Here is an 18,313-nt window from a genome sequence, read left to right as displayed (position 1 = left end):
GTCCGCGGCCCCCGGGAAGCCATGAACAGGTTTTAGGGGGTCCGCCAAGCAGGGCCATGGTTAGACTCACTGGGACTTAGAGCTGAAGCCCTTGGAGTCCTGCCTCCCCTCTTGGGCATGAAGCTGAAGCCTGAGCAACTGAGTTTTGTGGGGTCCTGGACAATTGCCCTGCTTGCTACCCCCTGATGTTGGCCTTGGCTTTTATATTCAGAAAAACACTTTTGGTGGCACAGGTGGGTCATGGAGTTTTTATAGTATGTTTGGGAGGGAACCTCACAAAGAAAAAGGTTGAGAACCCCCACTCTAGAAGATATTTTTTTCTGAAACAAACGTGGATTAAAGTAAAAGGGAGTTTTACATAAAATTTAGTAGTTATAGCTGAAACCCTTAGTCTTCTACAAGTGTGCATGATAAAGTTGGATCTTTTAGTATGGATTTCAGGTAAAAATGTACTGAAGGGAAACTGGATTTGACAGACTTAATCTTAGAGTGGTTTGGTTTAGTTCACTTGGCATTTCATGGGTAGCCTCAGATTAAAGGTAATAGAGAGCCTGGGATTAGGCTCAAGTAGGTTAAAGTCACCTAGAGATAGAAGAGGTTGATGTCGTTAAGGGCCATCCAGGATCTCTTTCCACCCCATAAAGAAATGAATAAACAACCTATCTTCCTTTTTAGAGATTGATTCAGAGATTGACAAGGCAACATGTTAATTTGGTAGATTTTTTTTTAAGTCTTTTTATTCACTTTAATAGTATTTGTGTGCTTCTCTCATAAAAACATATCTTTCTTATCGCTTTATGCCCTTATCAAATAAGGTAGGAAGTTCTCTTTCACAGTGTTACTCTATTCATCAGTGATCGTAATGTCCAGATTTTTAATTTTGTCAGATTGCCAAGAGCGGTCACATTGCAACAATGGCTTGAAGGCAAGCCCTACACAGCATTGGGTTGAATATCAGCAAATCAGTTTTTTTGGATTCAAAATTAGAGTAATCTTCAATTATTTCTATAACACATAAGATTGAAATATTATGGTTTGGGAACTATAGCATAATCTTTGCAAATTGCCAAAAGTCACTCCTTCAATGTACATATATCTAGATTTTAGCAACCAGTTGTATAGCTGCTAAAATATAAAATAAAGAGAGAACATACATGACATGTTTTAATTTAAAAGAAACATGAGGAGTAACCCATTTAATAGTTCAGAAACCCCAGAACATGTTATTCAGCCCTTCCATGTCAAGGGAAAGGGGTACAGCAGGGTGCTAAGCCTTTTTAGCTCAGTGCCAGTATATCAGAAATCTCCTTGTGCTTTTGGTTAGCGTATCTTTCATTCTTCAATACTGTTTTTTCTAAGTATATTAGATAATGTATGCAGAATTCAAGTTGCATCATTTCAGAGGATTGGGCTTTATGTTAATCAGTAAAATGGGCTGCTATACTCTACAGCCCAGGCTTGGATTATGTTTTTGAAAGATAAATAAGAGAAGTGCTATCTTCATTCTATGGGAGAATATCCAGAATATTTAGGGTTTTTTAAAATGTCTATTTTTATAAAAATTTGAGGGAAACCCTTCTGGTCCCAGAAATTTCCTGATGAGAACATGCTAACTACTGATTTTCAGTGGGAGTTGTGTGCCCTTTATGCTTTTGAAAATGTCTCCTCTTCATATCTGTGGGTGGGTGGGTGAGGTGCCAGCCAAAGTTCTACTTTTGGTAATGTAAGACTCCTAAAACGTAGCTATAAATTCAGCATGTGCAATTTCAGATCTAGGAATAGCTTTAATAGATCACACCAGTGGTCTGTTTAGTCCAGTATCCTGTCTCTGACAGTGGCCATTATTGGTTGCTACTGAGGAAGGTGCAAGAAACTGTACAGTGGGCAATTACATAATAAACGGCTCATTAAACTTGTCAGGAAGAATTTTCCTCTATCAGTTATTGGTTAGCATATATCCAGATATCCAGAAGCATGAGGGAGAATCCCTGGTGAAAAAGGAGAGAGGACTAATTCTTGGGTGAGTTTGTCTGTTTCGTTTTTCTTTTGACTTGCTTAAAGTTTATAGTATGGTTACATGGTCTGTTGTGGATTGTGTGTTTGAGAGCTGTGTGGGAGTGGGGGCCAGAAGCCTGCTAGATGAGAGTGCACTAGCAAGTCTCTAGCCTCCTGTCCTTTAATCCTTGATCACCTTTCCCCTGTGTGTTAGAGGGGACAGGGCTGACCTAGAAGAGAGAGACTATGGGAACTAGCGAACAGGGGAGTTTGCGAGGGCATTGGTAGGAGGGAGAAAGAATAAAATCACCATGGTTTGGAAAGGCCACGTTGCCAATGCCAACACTGCTCCTGGCTACTCCACCAGCACAGGCAGACACAGAACCCGACCGAGGATGCTTCTGCCCAGAGCATCCATAGCCTGCATTTCCTTGTCATATAGATAACCAGGTTGGGGAGACCACCAGAGTGAGAGGCGCCTAATGGTAGAATCTCTCAGGAAGGAGATGGGAGAGCTACAGGAGGAAGTGGCTAGGTTGAGGAGCATCTGTGCACATGAGGAATTCATTGAAAATATGCATGCAGAGTCCTCCAAGGTTGAGGAAGCAATTCAGCTGGAGGAGGAAATGGCTCCTTCAAAGGTTGAGGAAGCAGGCTGCTGGTTACTTCTGGCAGCAGACAGTGCTCTACTCTGCTCCCAACCTTCCGTCCATAGAGACAGGATGCTGCCCTGACAATAAGGGATAAGGAATTCTTCCTGAAGGTGGAGGAGAAGAAGCTGTGTACCCCCCAAGGCTGGGGGGATTGCAGCCACTGCTCCCAAGAGGAAACAAAGGCAAGGTTTGATGAATCCCTTCTAAGTGGAACAGAGGCATCCATCTGCTGGCCTGACATGGCATTCTGGGAGGTATGCTGCTGCCAGGGCCCATATCCAAAACATTACAGAAGGATTGCTGAGGATCTTCTAGCCCTCTGACTATTACTCCATGGTGCTCATCCATGTGGGTACTAATGATAATGCAAGATATGATCCTGAGCCACTCAGAAGTGCCTACAGGGCTTTGGGAATGAGGATGAAGGAGTTGGGAGCGCAGGTGGAGTTCTCATTGATCCTTCCGGCTAAGGGTAAGGTCTCAGGCAGAGACAGGCACATCTAGAGGTGCATGCATAGGCTGTGCAGGTGGTGTCACCATGAGGGCTTTGGCTTTTTCAATTTTGGATGCTGTTTCAAGAAGGACTGTTAAGCAGAGATGGGTCCACCTATCAAGGAAGGGGAAGAGTATCTTTGGATATAGACTGGATAACCTAGTGAGGTGGGCTTTAAACTAGGTTTGACAGGAGCAGGAGACAGGAGCCCATGGAGACCTAGGTGAAGGATCGGAATCTGGGAGCAACATGGGCAATCACAGCAGGGACAAAAGAGAGATGAGAGAATATAGAGGGCAGATCTAATGAACATCTTATATGTCTGTATACCAATGCAAGAACAGGAAGAACTAGAGAGACTAGCGAATAATCACAAGTATTACATAACTGGCATCACATAGACTTGGTGGGATAGTTTATATGACTGGAATATTGGTATAGAAGGGTACAGCTTATTCAGGAAGGGCAGGCAGGGAAAAAAAGGAGGAACTGTTTGCTTATATATCAAAGATGTATATGTTTGCTCTGAGGTTCGGATAGAAGTGGGAGGCAGAGGTGCTGAAAGTCTCTAGGTAAGGATGAAAGGGGTAAAAAACAAGGGTGATGTTGAGTAAGGGTCTCCTATAGACCATCTAACCAGAAGAGGAGATGGATGAGGCTTTTTTTAAACAACTAACAAAATCATCCAAAGCACGGGACTCGATGGTGATGGGGGACTTAACTACCCATATATCTATTGGGAAAATAATACTGCAAGGCACAGATTATCAAACAAGCTCTTGGAATGCATTGGAGACAACTTTTTATTACAGCAATTGGAGAAAGTGGCTAGGGGAAAGGATGTTCTAGATTTCATTCTGACAAATGAGGAATTAGTTGAGAATTTGAAGGTGGAAGGCAGTGTGGGTGAAGGTGATTGTGAAATGATAATGTTCATAATTCTAAGGAATGGCAGGAGGAAAAACAGCACAATAAAGGCGATGGATTTCAGGAAGGCAGACTTTAGCAAACTCAGAGAATTGATAGGTAAGATCCCATGGGAAGCAAGTTTAAGGGAAAAAAGAGTTCAGGAGAGTTGGCAGTGTTTTAAATAGACATTATTAAGGGCACAAGAGCAAAGTATTCCAATGCATAGGAAAGACAGAAAGTACAGTAAGAGACCACCCTGGCTTCACCAGGAGATCTTCAATGACTGGAAACTCAAAAAAAAAAAAAAAAAGAGTCATACAAAAAGTGGAAACTACGCCAAATTATGAAAGGTGACTATAAAAAAAAACAACACAAGCATGTAGGGACAAAATTAGAGAGGCTAAGGCACAAAATGAGACTAAACTAGCTGAGGACATAAAGAGTAACAAGAAAACATTTTACAAATACATTAGAAGCAAGAGGAAGATCAAAGATAGGGTAGGCCCATTACTCAATGAGGAAGGAAAGATAATGACAGACTATGTAGCAATGGCTGAAGTATTAAATGCCTTTTTTTTCTTTCAGTTTTCACTAAAAAGGTGAGCAGTGATCAGATGACTACCATCGTGAACATGAGTGTAAACGGGGTAGGATCTGAGGCTAAAATAGGGAAGACTAAGTTAAGAATTAATTAGGCCATGTCAGTACATACAGTGCTGCAGCAACGCAGCTGTCCTGATGCTACTGCAGCACGTCCGGTGAAGATGCTCTATTCCGACTGGAGAGAGCTCTCCCATCGGCATTAAAAAAACCCCCACCTAAGCCAGTGGCAGAAGCTATGTTGGTGGGAGAAGCATTTCTGCTGACATAGTACTGTGCACACGAGTGGTTATATCGGTGTAATTTCTGTTGCTCCGGGGAGTGGTTTATTCACCCCCGAGCGACATAAGTTATGCTGACATAGGCTGTAGTGTAGCCATAGCCTAAGACAATTTATATGTTTTCAAGTCAGTAGGGATTGACAAAATACATCCTAGAATACTTAACAGTGTGATGAGAGCTCTGAGCCATTAGTGATTATTGTTGAGAACTTGTGGAGGACAGGAGAGATCCCATAGGACAGGAAGAGAGCAAATATTGTACCTGTTTATAAAAAGGCAAATAAGACAACCCAGGGAATTATAGACCAATCAGCTTAACTTCGGTACCCTGAAAGATAATTGAGCAAATAATCAGTCAATCAGTTTGTAAGCACCTAGAAGATATAAGTTATAAGTAACATTCTATATGGATCTGTCAAGAATAAATCATGTCAGACTACCCTAATATCCTTCCTTGACAGGGCAACAAGCCTTGTGGATGGCAAGGGCTGGTGAGGAGGGGAAAGCAGTAGATGTGATAAATCTTGACTTTAGTAAGGCTTTTGATACTGTCTCACATGACTTTCTCATAAGTGAACTAGGGAAATATAGCTTAGACAAAGTTATTATAAGGTGGGTGAACAACTGGTTGGAAAACCATACTCAGAGTAGTTGTTAGTGGTTCACAGTCAAGGTGGAAGGCAATAATGGGTGGGGTCTGTGACATTGCACCCCATATTCTTCACAGTGAAGATATGATATGATTATGACATAATTATGATGCATTTTATGCAGGGTCGATTTGATTTAAATCAAATTGATTTAAATCTAATCAGGAAGACTCGATTTAATCATGGATTTCTACATAAAAGTGCATTCTTGTTGGTTGTTTTAACCTTAATACATATTCTTCACAACTCAGAGATAGATATAGGTTTCATTTTTAGAAGGTACACACTGTACACTTTTAAAGTGATTTATTTTGAAAACTTTTCAGATTAGTTTTACGCTATATCAGAAAATGAAAGATTATTTGGTTACTTCATTTCCCAAAGGTAATTGAAGCAGATATTTGTGAAATCATTGGGAGGTGAACTATCTCCAGTTCAACAGGTTAATCATTAATATTTGGAGGATTTTCTTGCTATAGTGTATTTGGAGGAGAACATCACCAGACAGACATTTAAATTGTTTTATTTAACTAAAACAACAATATTACGTATTCTGGATTTTTTTCTTCAACAGCAAACATAATATTTGAACAAAACAAATATTCAACATTTTAAATTTAGTTAAAAGAAAAGGAGTACTTATGGCACCTTAGAGACTAACAAATTTATTTGAGCATAAGCTTTCGTGAGCTACGTGAGCTGTAGCTCACGAAAGCTTATGCTTAAATAAATTTGTTAGTCTCTAAGGTGCCACAAGTACTCCTTTTCTTTTTGCAGATACAGACTAACAGGCTGCTGCCCTGAAACCTGAATTTAGTTAAACATTCAAGTTTTTTAAAATCAGGTTTGTTTTTGTTAAAATTGTTTTTAACTAAAATAGTTAAATGAAATATTTTAAAAAAAAACAACAGAAATCAACTATGTCAGCCAGGTCAACATGAGAAACTTAAAATATTGGCTTCTGCAGCTAACTCGGTCGTCTTCACCTTCATTTTCCTGTTCGTTCATAATCTGGAAAAGAAAAACAAGCTTTCCTGCTTTTTCAGGTCCCAAGCGATTTCTCAATTTGGAATGAATTAGCCCAAAGGAAGAAAATATTCTTTCTACACCAGCAGAAGAAGCTACTGCTGTTAAAAGTGAGATTGTCACTTCAGCAGTCTCTGAATCCAAGTGCTTAAGTGACTTCCACCAGTTCACTGGTGTGACTTTCTTTAAAACATCATCCGCAAACATATATTTCTTGAATGGTTCACCCTTAGTTCAGAAGTTCATTATAGTTGCCATTATGGAGGGATGGTTGCTGGATATCCATGTCATAGTCCACTCCTCTTCTTCAGCAGTTAAGGTTTGACCCTGGTACCGAGTATTGAGAATCATTGTAAGAAAATGAGCTGCTGATAGTGCTTGTCCCATTCAGTTTTTTAATGCTTGTAATTTAACTTTGTCATTGCATATTTCTCTTTTTAAGATCTCACTGAGTTCCTTCCAAATTTCAACAGTGTCAGCAATAAAACAGCTATTTCCCTGCATTTTATTCAAGGTTACAGAACTAGGCTTCAGGGTACTCAGCATGTGTTCAACATTTCTCTTACGCCCAATGTTGAGAACTTTGGCTGTGACCGTTCCATCTATTTTTTCACGATTTTGTTCACAAACTGTCATCAGATTAGGCCAGTTCTTGATATAGTTCTCAAAACAGTCCACTACTGAGTTCCATCACACGTCTTGTGGGAGTGTTAGCTTGGTTTCTCCCACTTTTTTCAGAGCAGTTGCTGCAAAGTGGTTGTTATGGAAGTATTTTGAAATTTCAGCAACATTAGCCTTTATTTCTGGAACACTGAAGTCTTTGGTTAGGAGGTGCATCAAATGAGCACTGCAACTGTATGTTGGGACTTGTAGCTTGGGACTTTTCATTTTCTTCTAAATTTCTTCTCGTCTTGAATACATTTGCAGCATTGTCTGTGACCAAGCTGCATACTAGACATTTGAATATTTTTTCACAGTTTGTTATGGCTTTTACTGCTACTACTTGCAAGTATTCTGCTGTTTGTGCATTTCCTGATGTATCAATTGTTTCTGTAAGGAAGACATTCCCTTCTTCTGTTGTCACACAAGCACATACAACAGGATCATTGTGGACATTGCTACCCCCATCAAGACTCAGGTTAACAATTTTACCCTCTAGACCTTTTGCACACTGCTCAATTTCTCTTTCATGCACTTTATCCAGCAATTTGCCTGCAACATCTGCTCTGTTGGGTGAACTGTATCCTGGTCTTAATGACTGAACCAAATTAATGAAGTGTGGGTTCTCAATCATACGGAAAGGAGAGATTGTTGCATAAACAAGCCAGGCAATTTTTTCATCAATTACCTCGTTTTGTAATCTGCTGGTTCTTATAGCAAACTTATCTATGGTTGTTTCTGGATGATGATTTTTTTTTTCTTTTTGCTACAGGTGATATACTGTGGCTATATGACATACATGATGTGACTGAAACGCTATCATTGGCAGATAACTCTGAAACTATAGAAAATTATGGTGATCTTGAAGGTGGATAGTCTTTAGAATCCTGTATATTGAGGTTGGATTCTCCTAAACAAAATAAGTCAATGCAGTTATTTAATTATTGTTACCATACTGCTCATTTAGTATTACTCATTGCATTCACTGACATTCAATACTACTTTAAAGGTGAAATTGTAAAAGGAAGATCTTCTCTTCATTTTTTATCACAACTGCATCTAAAAAGATAGTACCAACTATATTTTTTGCTCAAACATGAGAATTCAAGAATAGTCCAGAAGGAATACAGGCAGTCCTTAATAAAGAAGCATGAAATAAAAAAGTTTACCAACCTGAAGATCCTGTATGTTCAGACACGTTCCTTTCATCATCTTCCAGTAGAGATAAGGAGGTTTTAGTACCATTATACAAGGCACTGGTGAGACCTCATCTGGAATACTGTGTGCAGTTCTGATCTCCCATGGTTAAGAAGGATGAATTCAAACTGGAACAGGTACAGAGAAGGGCTACTAGGATGATCCGAGCAATGGAAAACTTGTCTTATGAAAGGAGACTCAAGGACTTGGCTTGTTTAGCCTAACTAAAAGAAGGTTGAGGGGAGATATGATTGCTCTATATAAATATATCAGAGGGATAAATACCGGAGAGGGAGAGGAATTATTTAAGCTCAGTACCAATGTGGACACAAGAACAAATGGATATAAACTGGCCACCAGGAAATTTAGACTAGAAATTAGATGAAGGTTTCTAACCATCAGAGGAATGAAGTTTTGGAATAGCCTTCCAAGGGAAGCAGTGGGGGCAAAAGACCTATCTGGCTTTAAGATTAAACTCGATAAGTTTATGGAGGAGATGGTCTGTTGGGATAACATGATTTTGGCAATTAATTGATCTTTAAATATTCATGGTAAATAGGCCCAATGGCCTGTGATGGGATATTAGATGGAGTGGGATCTGAGTTACTACAGAAAATTCTTTCCTGGGTATCTGGCTGGTGAATCTTGCCCATATGCTCAGGGTTTAGCTGATTGCCATATTTGGGGTCGGGAAGGAATTTTCCTCCAGGGCAGATTTTCGCCTTCCTCTGTAGCATGGGGCACAGGTCACTTGCTGGAGGATTCTCTGCTCCTTGAAGCCTTTAAACCACGATTTGAGGACTTCAGTAGCTCAGACATAGGTGAGAGGTTTTTTGCAGGAGTGGGTGGGTGAGATTCTGTGGCCTGTGTTGTGCAGGAGGTTGAACTAGATGATCATAATGGTCCCTTCTGACCTTAGTATCTATGAATCATCTTCAACGCAGCTTCCTCCTGAGAAGGAACACTTCTCATGATATTGTTTCGTTTGGGGAGCCAGGCCTTGCATTTCTTTGTTGCACTGTTTGCATTTTGCATGCATGCCTGTCTTACCCACAGGTAGAGGAACTTCATTAAAATATTCCCAAACTGGGTCTCTTTACAGCCTACTGCCATTATAGGTTTTCCCTTCTAGTGAGAGAAGGTATAGTAAGTAGATCTCAAATCAATGAAGGCTACACTCAGAAGGACCTCAAGATTTCTGGAATATGCTGCTCAAACAGTTTCACTTTTGTTTCTACTACCTGTCCTTCGCTTCTCACATTTATGTGCAGACTTCTTCTCCTTGTCCACATGTATTCCACCCCCAACAATCTTCTATTCATTGAACTTTTTGAAACTTTACACTTTTAGAGAGAGGTAAGGGATTGACTGTGTGTACACAAATTTGCAGAGGGACAGTAGGGTTGAGGTCTGTTATTTGTCACCTCTCTATATTTATTTATTTATTTAAAACATTTTTGCTGTTAACAAGCATGTTATCTCTGGAGACACAAATCTACAGTTTGAGAACTGCAAAACTAAGCATCTCTGATGGTATCTTCTAGACTGAGCTCTGAGTCCCATTGGGTAGATAGAAAGATTAACCTAAATAATCTATACAGAAGCCCCTGGAATGCTGTAAAATTAATCCATGAACTATTGGAACTCATTTACAAAACTTTTCTTAAACATTTCATGAATATATTGTCTCAGACTATAGAATTAGAATTTATAATCCCTATTCCATGATGAGATATCTTTGAGCTATAATGTATCTTAATTAAAACTCTCTTTAGATAGGTTTTTTCCTCAAAAAGCATTTTATCAAAAAAAATCCAATTTAAATATAAAAGATCATTGATTTTTATCCACCCTGATTTTATGCAAGAGAAGTCATGTGAAGTGTCATTGGAAAAGTTATGCATATTGACTATGTATCTGTATTTCAAATGTCGTTAAACCCGAGTAATATCCAGTACACAAGATGCTTTCAGGCTAGATCCGTGGTTCCCAAACTTGTTCCACGGCTTGTGCAGGGAAAGCCCCTGCTGGGCCGGGCCAGTTTGTTTACCTGCCGCTGTTTGGAAAGCCCCTGTTTGGCCGATCGCGGCTTCCACTGGCTGTGGTTTGCTGCTCCAGGTCAATGGGAGCTGCTGGAAGTGGCGCGGGCCGAGGGACATACTGGCCGCCGCTTTCAGCATCCCCCATTGGCCTGGAGCAGTGAACCGCGGCCAGTGGGAGCTGTGATTGGCTGAACCTGTGGACGCGGCAGGTAAACAAACCAGCCCGGCAGGGGCTTTCCCTGCACAAGCCGTGGAACAAGTTTGGGAACCACTGGTGTAGATAGTGGGTGGGGAAGGGCCTATTCATGGCAATGGGCCATTAAGAAGCTTATCTCCCACATAAGCCTTCCTGAGAACACTCCAAACAGCCTGTGAATAATGGCTGCTATGAATCTACAAGGACATGTGATCAGACCACATGATGCTAGACTCCATCTTGGGATGTTAGTATTTTTCCCCAGACTGGTCTGGGAACCAAGCTTTGAAACAAAGGGTTCCTGCCATATGCAAAAGCTATATAAGGCAAGGAGTGATATCATCTGGGGTTCTTCACTCCCCACAGAAGAAGACTCCTGGAAACCCTTGTGGAACAACTGAACTTGGGGAAGTGCTGGGCCGAAGCTAAAGGGATTTGTAGCCTGTGAATGAAACACCTGGGGATTTCAAGCTGTAAAGCAAGTGCAGCTTGCCCCCTAAAGAATCTGCAGCCTGCTTGTATTATCTCTTAGGGCGAGAATCTGCTAATTCGTATCCAATCTATTTAGTATATTAAGATTAGTTTGCATTTTTTATTTGCTGTGTAATCTCCTTATCTGTTTGCTATACCTTGTAATCACTTATATCTTTTGTAGTTAATAAACTTGTTTTTGCTTTATCTAACCAGTGAGTTGGAGTGAAGTATATGGGAATCTTAGCTCAAGAGGCAAATGCTGTTGCATATTCCTCTCCACATTGAGGGAGGGGGCAAACTTTATGAGTTTAAGCTGTACAGTTCCCCGTGCAACACAAGACGGTATAATTTTGGGTTTATACTCAAGAGGGGATGCGTGCCTGGGAGCTGGGAGTTGCCTTAGCTGTGGCCTTCCTATGCAGGGGCTGGTCAGAGAGCCTGCAGAGAGCCCCAGCTGCAGCTGGGTGTGTCCCTATCTGTATGTATGCTGGTGAAAGTGCAGGCTGGAGGACTTGGCAGCTTGTCATAGCAGTACCTTGTGAGAGGGAGCCCAGGCTGGTGGGTCAGGGGGCTCAGTGGTACACCAGTTCCAGGTGGCACCCTGGGGGGGGACCCATTATAGGGTCCCACAGGGATTTGTCCTCTGTCCAGTTCTAGATATCTTCATAAATAGGGATAATGGCATAGAGAATACTCTATGGAAGTCTGTGGACAATACAAGCTTGGAGAGGTTGCAAGCACTTTGGAGGATAGGATTAGAATTCAAATGATCTGGACATAAATAAATAGGATAAAATTCAGTAAGGACAAATGAAGAGTACTCTGCTTAAGAAGGAATAATCAGTTGCACAAATACAAAATGGGAAATGATTACCTAGAAACAAGTACTACAGAGGAGGATCTGGGGATTATAGTGGATCACAAACTAAATCTGAGTTAACAATGTAATAATGTTGCAAAAAAAGCAAACATCATTCTGGGATGTATTAGCAGGAGTCTTGTAAGCAAGACACAAGAAATAATTCTTCCACTCTACTCAGCACTGATAAGGCCTCAACTGGAGTAATGTGTTCAGTTTTGGGCACCACACTTTGGGAAAGATGTGGACAAATTGGAGAAAGTCCACAGGAATGCAACAAAATTAATTAAAGATCTAGAAAACATGACCGATGAGGAAAGATTTATAAATTGGATTTATTTAGTCTGGAGAAGAAAAGACTGACGGGGACATGATAACAGTCTTCAGTTACATAAAAGGTTGTCAGGAAGATAATAAATTATTTTCCTTATCCATTGAGGACAGGACAAGAAGTAATGTGTTTAAATTTTATCAAGGGAGATTTATGTTAGACATTAGGAACAACTTCTTAGCTGTAAGGGTAGTTAAACACTGGAACAAATTACCTAGGGAGTTTGTGGAGTGGCTGTCATTGGAGGTTTTTAAGAAGAAGTTAGACTAACAGGGATGGTCTAGATAATACTTAGTCCTGCCTAAGTGCAGGGGACTGGATTAAATGACCTCTTGAGGTATCTCTGGTGTTACGTTTCTGTGATTCCACAAGGTTTATAAATCCCTCATATTAAAATATATATAATTTTTATGTAACTGTGCATGTTCACATTATCCATATAAATGTGTAATCTGTTTTTGAATCCTATTAAGCAGTTGGCCACGATGAGACATTGTGACAATGAATTCCACGTATTCTTTATGTGTTTTGAAAAAAAGGATTTCCTTTTAATAGTTGTGTAATTTGTCACCTTTCAATTTAATTGAATGTCCCCTTGTTCATATGTTGCTATAGCAAGTAGGAGTGCTTAGTCTTTGTTTATACTATTAATTATTCTGTGTTCGTCTGTCATGTCCTCTTTTATTCATGTTCTTTTTAAATTATAATATCCCAGCAGTTTTCAGCTTCTTCTCAGATGGAAATCTTTCCACATCCACAATTATTTTTGTCTCCCATCTCTAGACCACTTCTGTTTCTTCTATATCTTTTTTGAAATAATGTGATGAGAACAGAATATTCCCTAACAGAGTATTCCAGGTGACAATTTATCATTGATATATATAAATAATATTTTCACTATTATTTTCTATGCTGTTCTGGATACATCGTAACAGGAGCCATATCTTTGTATTTGTACTACAAAGCATATTGCACACTAAAATAGTAATTAAAATTTATCAAACCAAATTTGGAAAAATATGGACCAAAATATGGGTAATGAAATTTTAATCACCTCATAATAAAACCCGAAACACTTACTCCAGGCAAGTCAATGAGAAGAATTTGGTAATTTTTTACCTGATCCATACTAGAGGGGGGAAAAGGGAACTTTATGTGGTAGGTTGTTTTTAAATTATTTGGTTATTTTTGTTCATTTGCAGCTTTTTGAAATTACTCTGAGGTTTGGAATAGTAATAGTAGTCTTGGCAGAGATGGGTTAATGGTTAGAGTGCAAATGAAGAGGTCAGAGATGTTAAATATGTACAGTTGTATGTGATTGTAGAAATAAAGAAATTTATCCCTGAGTATCTTGCCCACATGTAACATTTATAGCTATTTTGTTAGATTGAGAGGTTACAAGGAATATTATCCCTGATATTTCAAGGGTAAACTGATTGCCTTTAAAGTTGAATAGGAATTTTTCTTCCATATCATTACATTGTGCAGTTGGGCAGGAAATGCATTGTGGGGAATGTGTTTGCCTTATTCTAAAGCAAGATTAGGTTTTGGCTGCTGCCAGGTACAGGTTGCTAGACTAGACTAAGCAGTGGTCTCTTCTGGTATGGTAACTCCAGTGTATCCATGAGGTGATTTCTAGAAATTGCTTGTGCTCTGAGAGCACACTTAATATCACATGCCAGGGCCCCAGGCATAGTGTGTGGATCAATGTGGGATACTAACATCAGAGAAGAGTTTTTGTAGGTAAGTTTTTTTTTGTTTTGTTTTTTGATTTGTTTCTGGTTTAAATTATGGATTCCCCCCGCCCCCTTCACAATGGTAGTGTGAATGTTTCTTTCATAGTTTACTAACGTTCTTGCAGTAATACCTTAATTTTCATTTGGTGTGTGTTGGCGTTTATAGTGGTTTTGTTCATTGTTGAAATAAGGCTGCCCCGCACACAAGTACTTCTAGTTTAATGTTTGCTTTTGCTGAGTCTGGTTCTGATTCATTATGTTTACATGACTCACCATCAGCCATCTGTTAGTTATAATTTAACTTTCAAGGTTGTATGTAATTTGGTTTTATTTAATGAAGTGCAATAAACAGCATTATGAAGCTTTTCTCTTTTAATCTTACAAGGAAAAAAATCCATATCTAAAAAAGCAATTACAAAGAAGAGGAAAGGTGTCACAAAGCCTACGGTGCCAGAATTTCAGGTAAATGTCTCAATTTTTGTTCTATGTACTTGAAATCTAAATGTCTTTAGAGCATGTATCTCCTACTGCAATTTGCTGTGACTCTAGAAGTTATGCTTGCAATTAATGAGGAGTGACTCTCTTATTTTCTTCCCACCACAGACAAGCAGATCCAAAGAATTAATCTGATAGAATTCTCAAATGTGTGTGCTGCTTTTTGTAGCAGTAAATGTTTTCATATATATTTAATTATGTACAGCCTTACATAGCGTTGCCGAGAGATACTTAAGTAAGATTGTCAAGGAAAAAATACAGAACATGCTTTGAAAAACTAATAGTGATTCATGTAACAGGTAATACTGTGTACATATTAACAAACCTGTAGTTTCCATGGGTATAATTAGTTGCATTTTTACATGTTGTGTGACACTGCATATCCTTGTATAAGGGAGACCTTGCTTGATTTACTCTGAGTCTGAAAAAAGCCAGACTTGTGAAATCTTTTTTTTTTTTTTAAGTTTTAACTCTTATCTGTACATGAACTTTAGACTGGAGAGCTCAAAGAGAATGCTAACTATAATAGTGTTGTTTTCTTGTGCTACTACAGCTAAAGTCTTTCAGCATTTCTATTATAAATCATGATTTATGTATGCATGTTCACTTGGATTGGAGTGCTCCTGTAACTACAAGACTGTCTTTTTACTCTTTTATATCTCTTACCTAAAGAAAGGCATCAGTAGTATTCTTAGCACTAAGGCCTTACGTAAGTTATAATCATTCTGGAAAACCCACAAATAGAACCATTTCTTCTGTGAAGATGCAGTGTCCCAGAAGGGGTCACAGATAGAATTTCTAAATGGTAATGCCTAGTAACTAACCCTAGATGCTAGATCACTACCTATATCTAAACATTTTTGTTATGCTCCTAGTATTAGGTACTAGAATTGCAACTAGCATCTGTAGAAGTGTTAGATTATGGAGGAGGAAAGGGTACTGATAAAAGTCCGGGGGGGGAGTATGTCAAGTATGCCACAAAAATTATATTTTCTTGGCACATTATCCACATGTATATTAATTCACAATTAAATATTAATAAGGCCCTGCCTGCGCTATTGTTTTTAAAAAACTGTTTCAGCTAGTCAAGTTTTGATTCCAGTGTAGACAAGACATAAGTTATCTAAAATGTCTTCCAGATAATGTGGAGCCCAATGAGTTTTAAAACTATTTTAACTAAGTTATGACCTGTCAATAATGGCAGTACAACCTTACTAGGAAATCTTTTTTTAATACCAGTATGCAGGCAGGGCTGAAAAAGAGGAGTCCTGTCCAAGAATATGTACATATGAAAGGAGGTATAGTGGAAATACTGCTAAAGTTTTTGGATATGGCAGGGTAAAGTGTGCCTTTATAATGCTCTCCTGGTGCCCTGTGCTCTAAATATGTACTTAAGAAATATTTATAGCATTTCATTAATATAGTGGTAGTCTTTTTTAATTAAGTGAGGCTCTGCAAGCCTGTTTTAAGGGTATGAAATATGCAAAGTGAGGCACTTTGATAATCATAAGAGTATTGTTATCCTTGCACATAGACCTATTGTAAAATAAATACGTAAAGTTCAGAATTTTTTTCAGAAGTTGCTTTATATACGTGAGACATATCTGGCAATATAGAAACACTTCAAGCTGTACAAAATCATAATGTGGACATAGGAATTACAGTATTATTTATTGAACTTTATTTCATCAGGATAGATCTTATTGGGGAGATGCTTTAAAAAGAATCTCAGTGGCTGAGCAAATTATTATTCATACCTTGTAAAAGCCACAACCTGCCCAAAATACAAACAAGTACCCAAACTATACATTACAAATACATATTGGTAAATATTTCAAGCATAATTCTAACATCAAGTTGGAGGGAATACCATGAGGAGGAACAACATGAGAAAATGTTTCCCAGTTTCACTGCTCTCTGTTCATAGTTTTAATACCAAAGTGAGTATGAAATCACAGATTTCATAAAATTTACTGCCAGACATGTAAGTATAATTTAAAAGAATGAAGAACAGAACATAAAGACACTTTCAAGTCAGCGACCATAAATCCTCATCTGTAATGATTTGCCAACTCAATTTTTCTTAACAGTGTAAGTGATAAATCTTATCATTAGTTTGAAATAAACGAAGTTTTTAATTTGCCTGAAAAGATTTGCTCTGGATTGTTACAGTACTTGTTTTATAAGATTTGAGCTCAGGGCTGATTTAAAAAAAAAAATTAAAAGCTTCAAGAGCAGAGTAGGCAGGGGAATGCATTCAGCTGTTTTCTCATAATAGTGCATATAAATAGAAGTCAAGCTTTTATGAATTCTGAATATTAAGATCTGATAAAGCAAATTTGACATGCCATAAATCATGAGATTCAAAGTTAGATATTGCATGTCCCATTTTTTTCAACAACTTTTAGAGCAAGAGTCCTAAATTCATAATTACTCTAATAAAAATTGTGCTTGAATAATTTTGTTTCAGAGAAATTACAATAGTTAAATTGCTTAAACAGGAAGGAGACATTGTTTTCTCATGTAAATAAAATATGTTCACCTTCCATTACACAATTTTTTGTGTAAAATATTTTTTATTTTAAGAACATAGGACCAGCTCTGCACAGCTCCTGGAAGTGGCCGGTATGTCCCAGGCTCTGGTTCCTAGGCAGAGGAGCCAGGGGGCTCTTCATGCTGCCTGCGCCCACAGATGCTGCCCCCACAGCTGTAGAGCCAGAGCTCAGGGTGGGGGCAGTGTACGGAGCCCCCACGACCGCCCCTGCACCTAGGAGCCAGATATGCCAGCTACTTCCGGGAGCTGCGTGGAGCCAGAGAGCCTGCCTTAGCCCCGCCGCGCCACTAACCAGACTTTTAGCAGCCCAGTCAGCAGTGCTAACTGGAGCCACCAGGGTTCCTTTTCGACTGGGCCTTCCGGTCGGAAACCAGATGCCTGGCAACCCTAGCTGGGCAGAGGTCATTGTCACCGTGCCTCCGTGGGTCACAACTGAAAATACCAAATTCAGGACAAACTGCTGAGAAATAGGGCAGACACCCCCCCAAAACTGCTGGTTATTCTCCCATACGATATAATAAACCAGCAACAAAAGTAAATTTCTGGGTCACCACACTGGCTAACAATAAGTCAAAAAAGCAGTCTCTTTAAGCATTCCAGTCTTGGATTCAACACCCAGACCCTAGACTTAAAGATGAATCATTATTTAAAACCCATTTAATCAAACAAAAGGGTTCTTCTGATCCCAAAGGACCAGCCACATACTCAGATCATACCCAATACTCACGCTGTTGCCAATCCTTTAGTATCTAAAATCTAAAGATTTATTTATAAGAAAGAAAGAAAGAGAGGTGAGAGTTAAAATTGGTTAAATAAATCAAATACACACTATAATTGCCAAGTCCTTGGATCAGTCTTGTAGCAGTGATGGAATAAACTGCTGGCTTGTTAAGTCTCTGGTTGCTTCCAAATCATTGGAAGGTCCTCAGTCCTTTGGTTAGAATGCTCCCATTAGCATAAGTTCATAGTTCAGAGGATTGAGCCGGAAAGATGCAAAATGGAGATATTTCCAGGACCTTTTATAGCTTTTGGCAATTGAAGGGAAACCCATTGTTCTCACTGTGGAACATTACAGGTAACAAGATGGTGTTTGGAGTCACAAGGGCAAGTCACATATCCATGCATGTTGTCGCTCAGTCATAGCAGAAGCCATTACTGGTAC

General features: G+C 39.1%; 1 protein-coding gene across 3 annotated transcripts in view; it reads left to right on the top strand.

The window, feature by feature from the left end:
• Positions 1 to 18,313, top strand: part of BRD10 (bromodomain containing 10) — a 108,591-nt gene that overhangs the window by 49,347 nt on the left and 40,931 nt on the right. For all 3 annotated transcript variants that reach the window (XM_073345281.1, XM_073345280.1, XM_073345283.1), the window contains one exon: positions 14,488 to 14,564. In XM_073345281.1, coding sequence (XP_073201382.1) covers positions 14,488 to 14,564 — 77 coding nt within the window. The remainder of the gene's footprint in view (positions 1 to 14,487; positions 14,565 to 18,313) is intronic.

The sequence above is a fragment of the Lepidochelys kempii genome, chromosome 5 (assembly GCF_965140265.1).
Source record: "Lepidochelys kempii isolate rLepKem1 chromosome 5, rLepKem1.hap2, whole genome shotgun sequence".
Classification (NCBI taxonomy): domain Eukaryota; kingdom Metazoa; phylum Chordata; order Testudines; family Cheloniidae; genus Lepidochelys; species Lepidochelys kempii.
The sequence above is the reverse complement of the archived record's forward strand: the minus strand, read 5'-3'. Positions and strand labels throughout refer to the sequence as shown.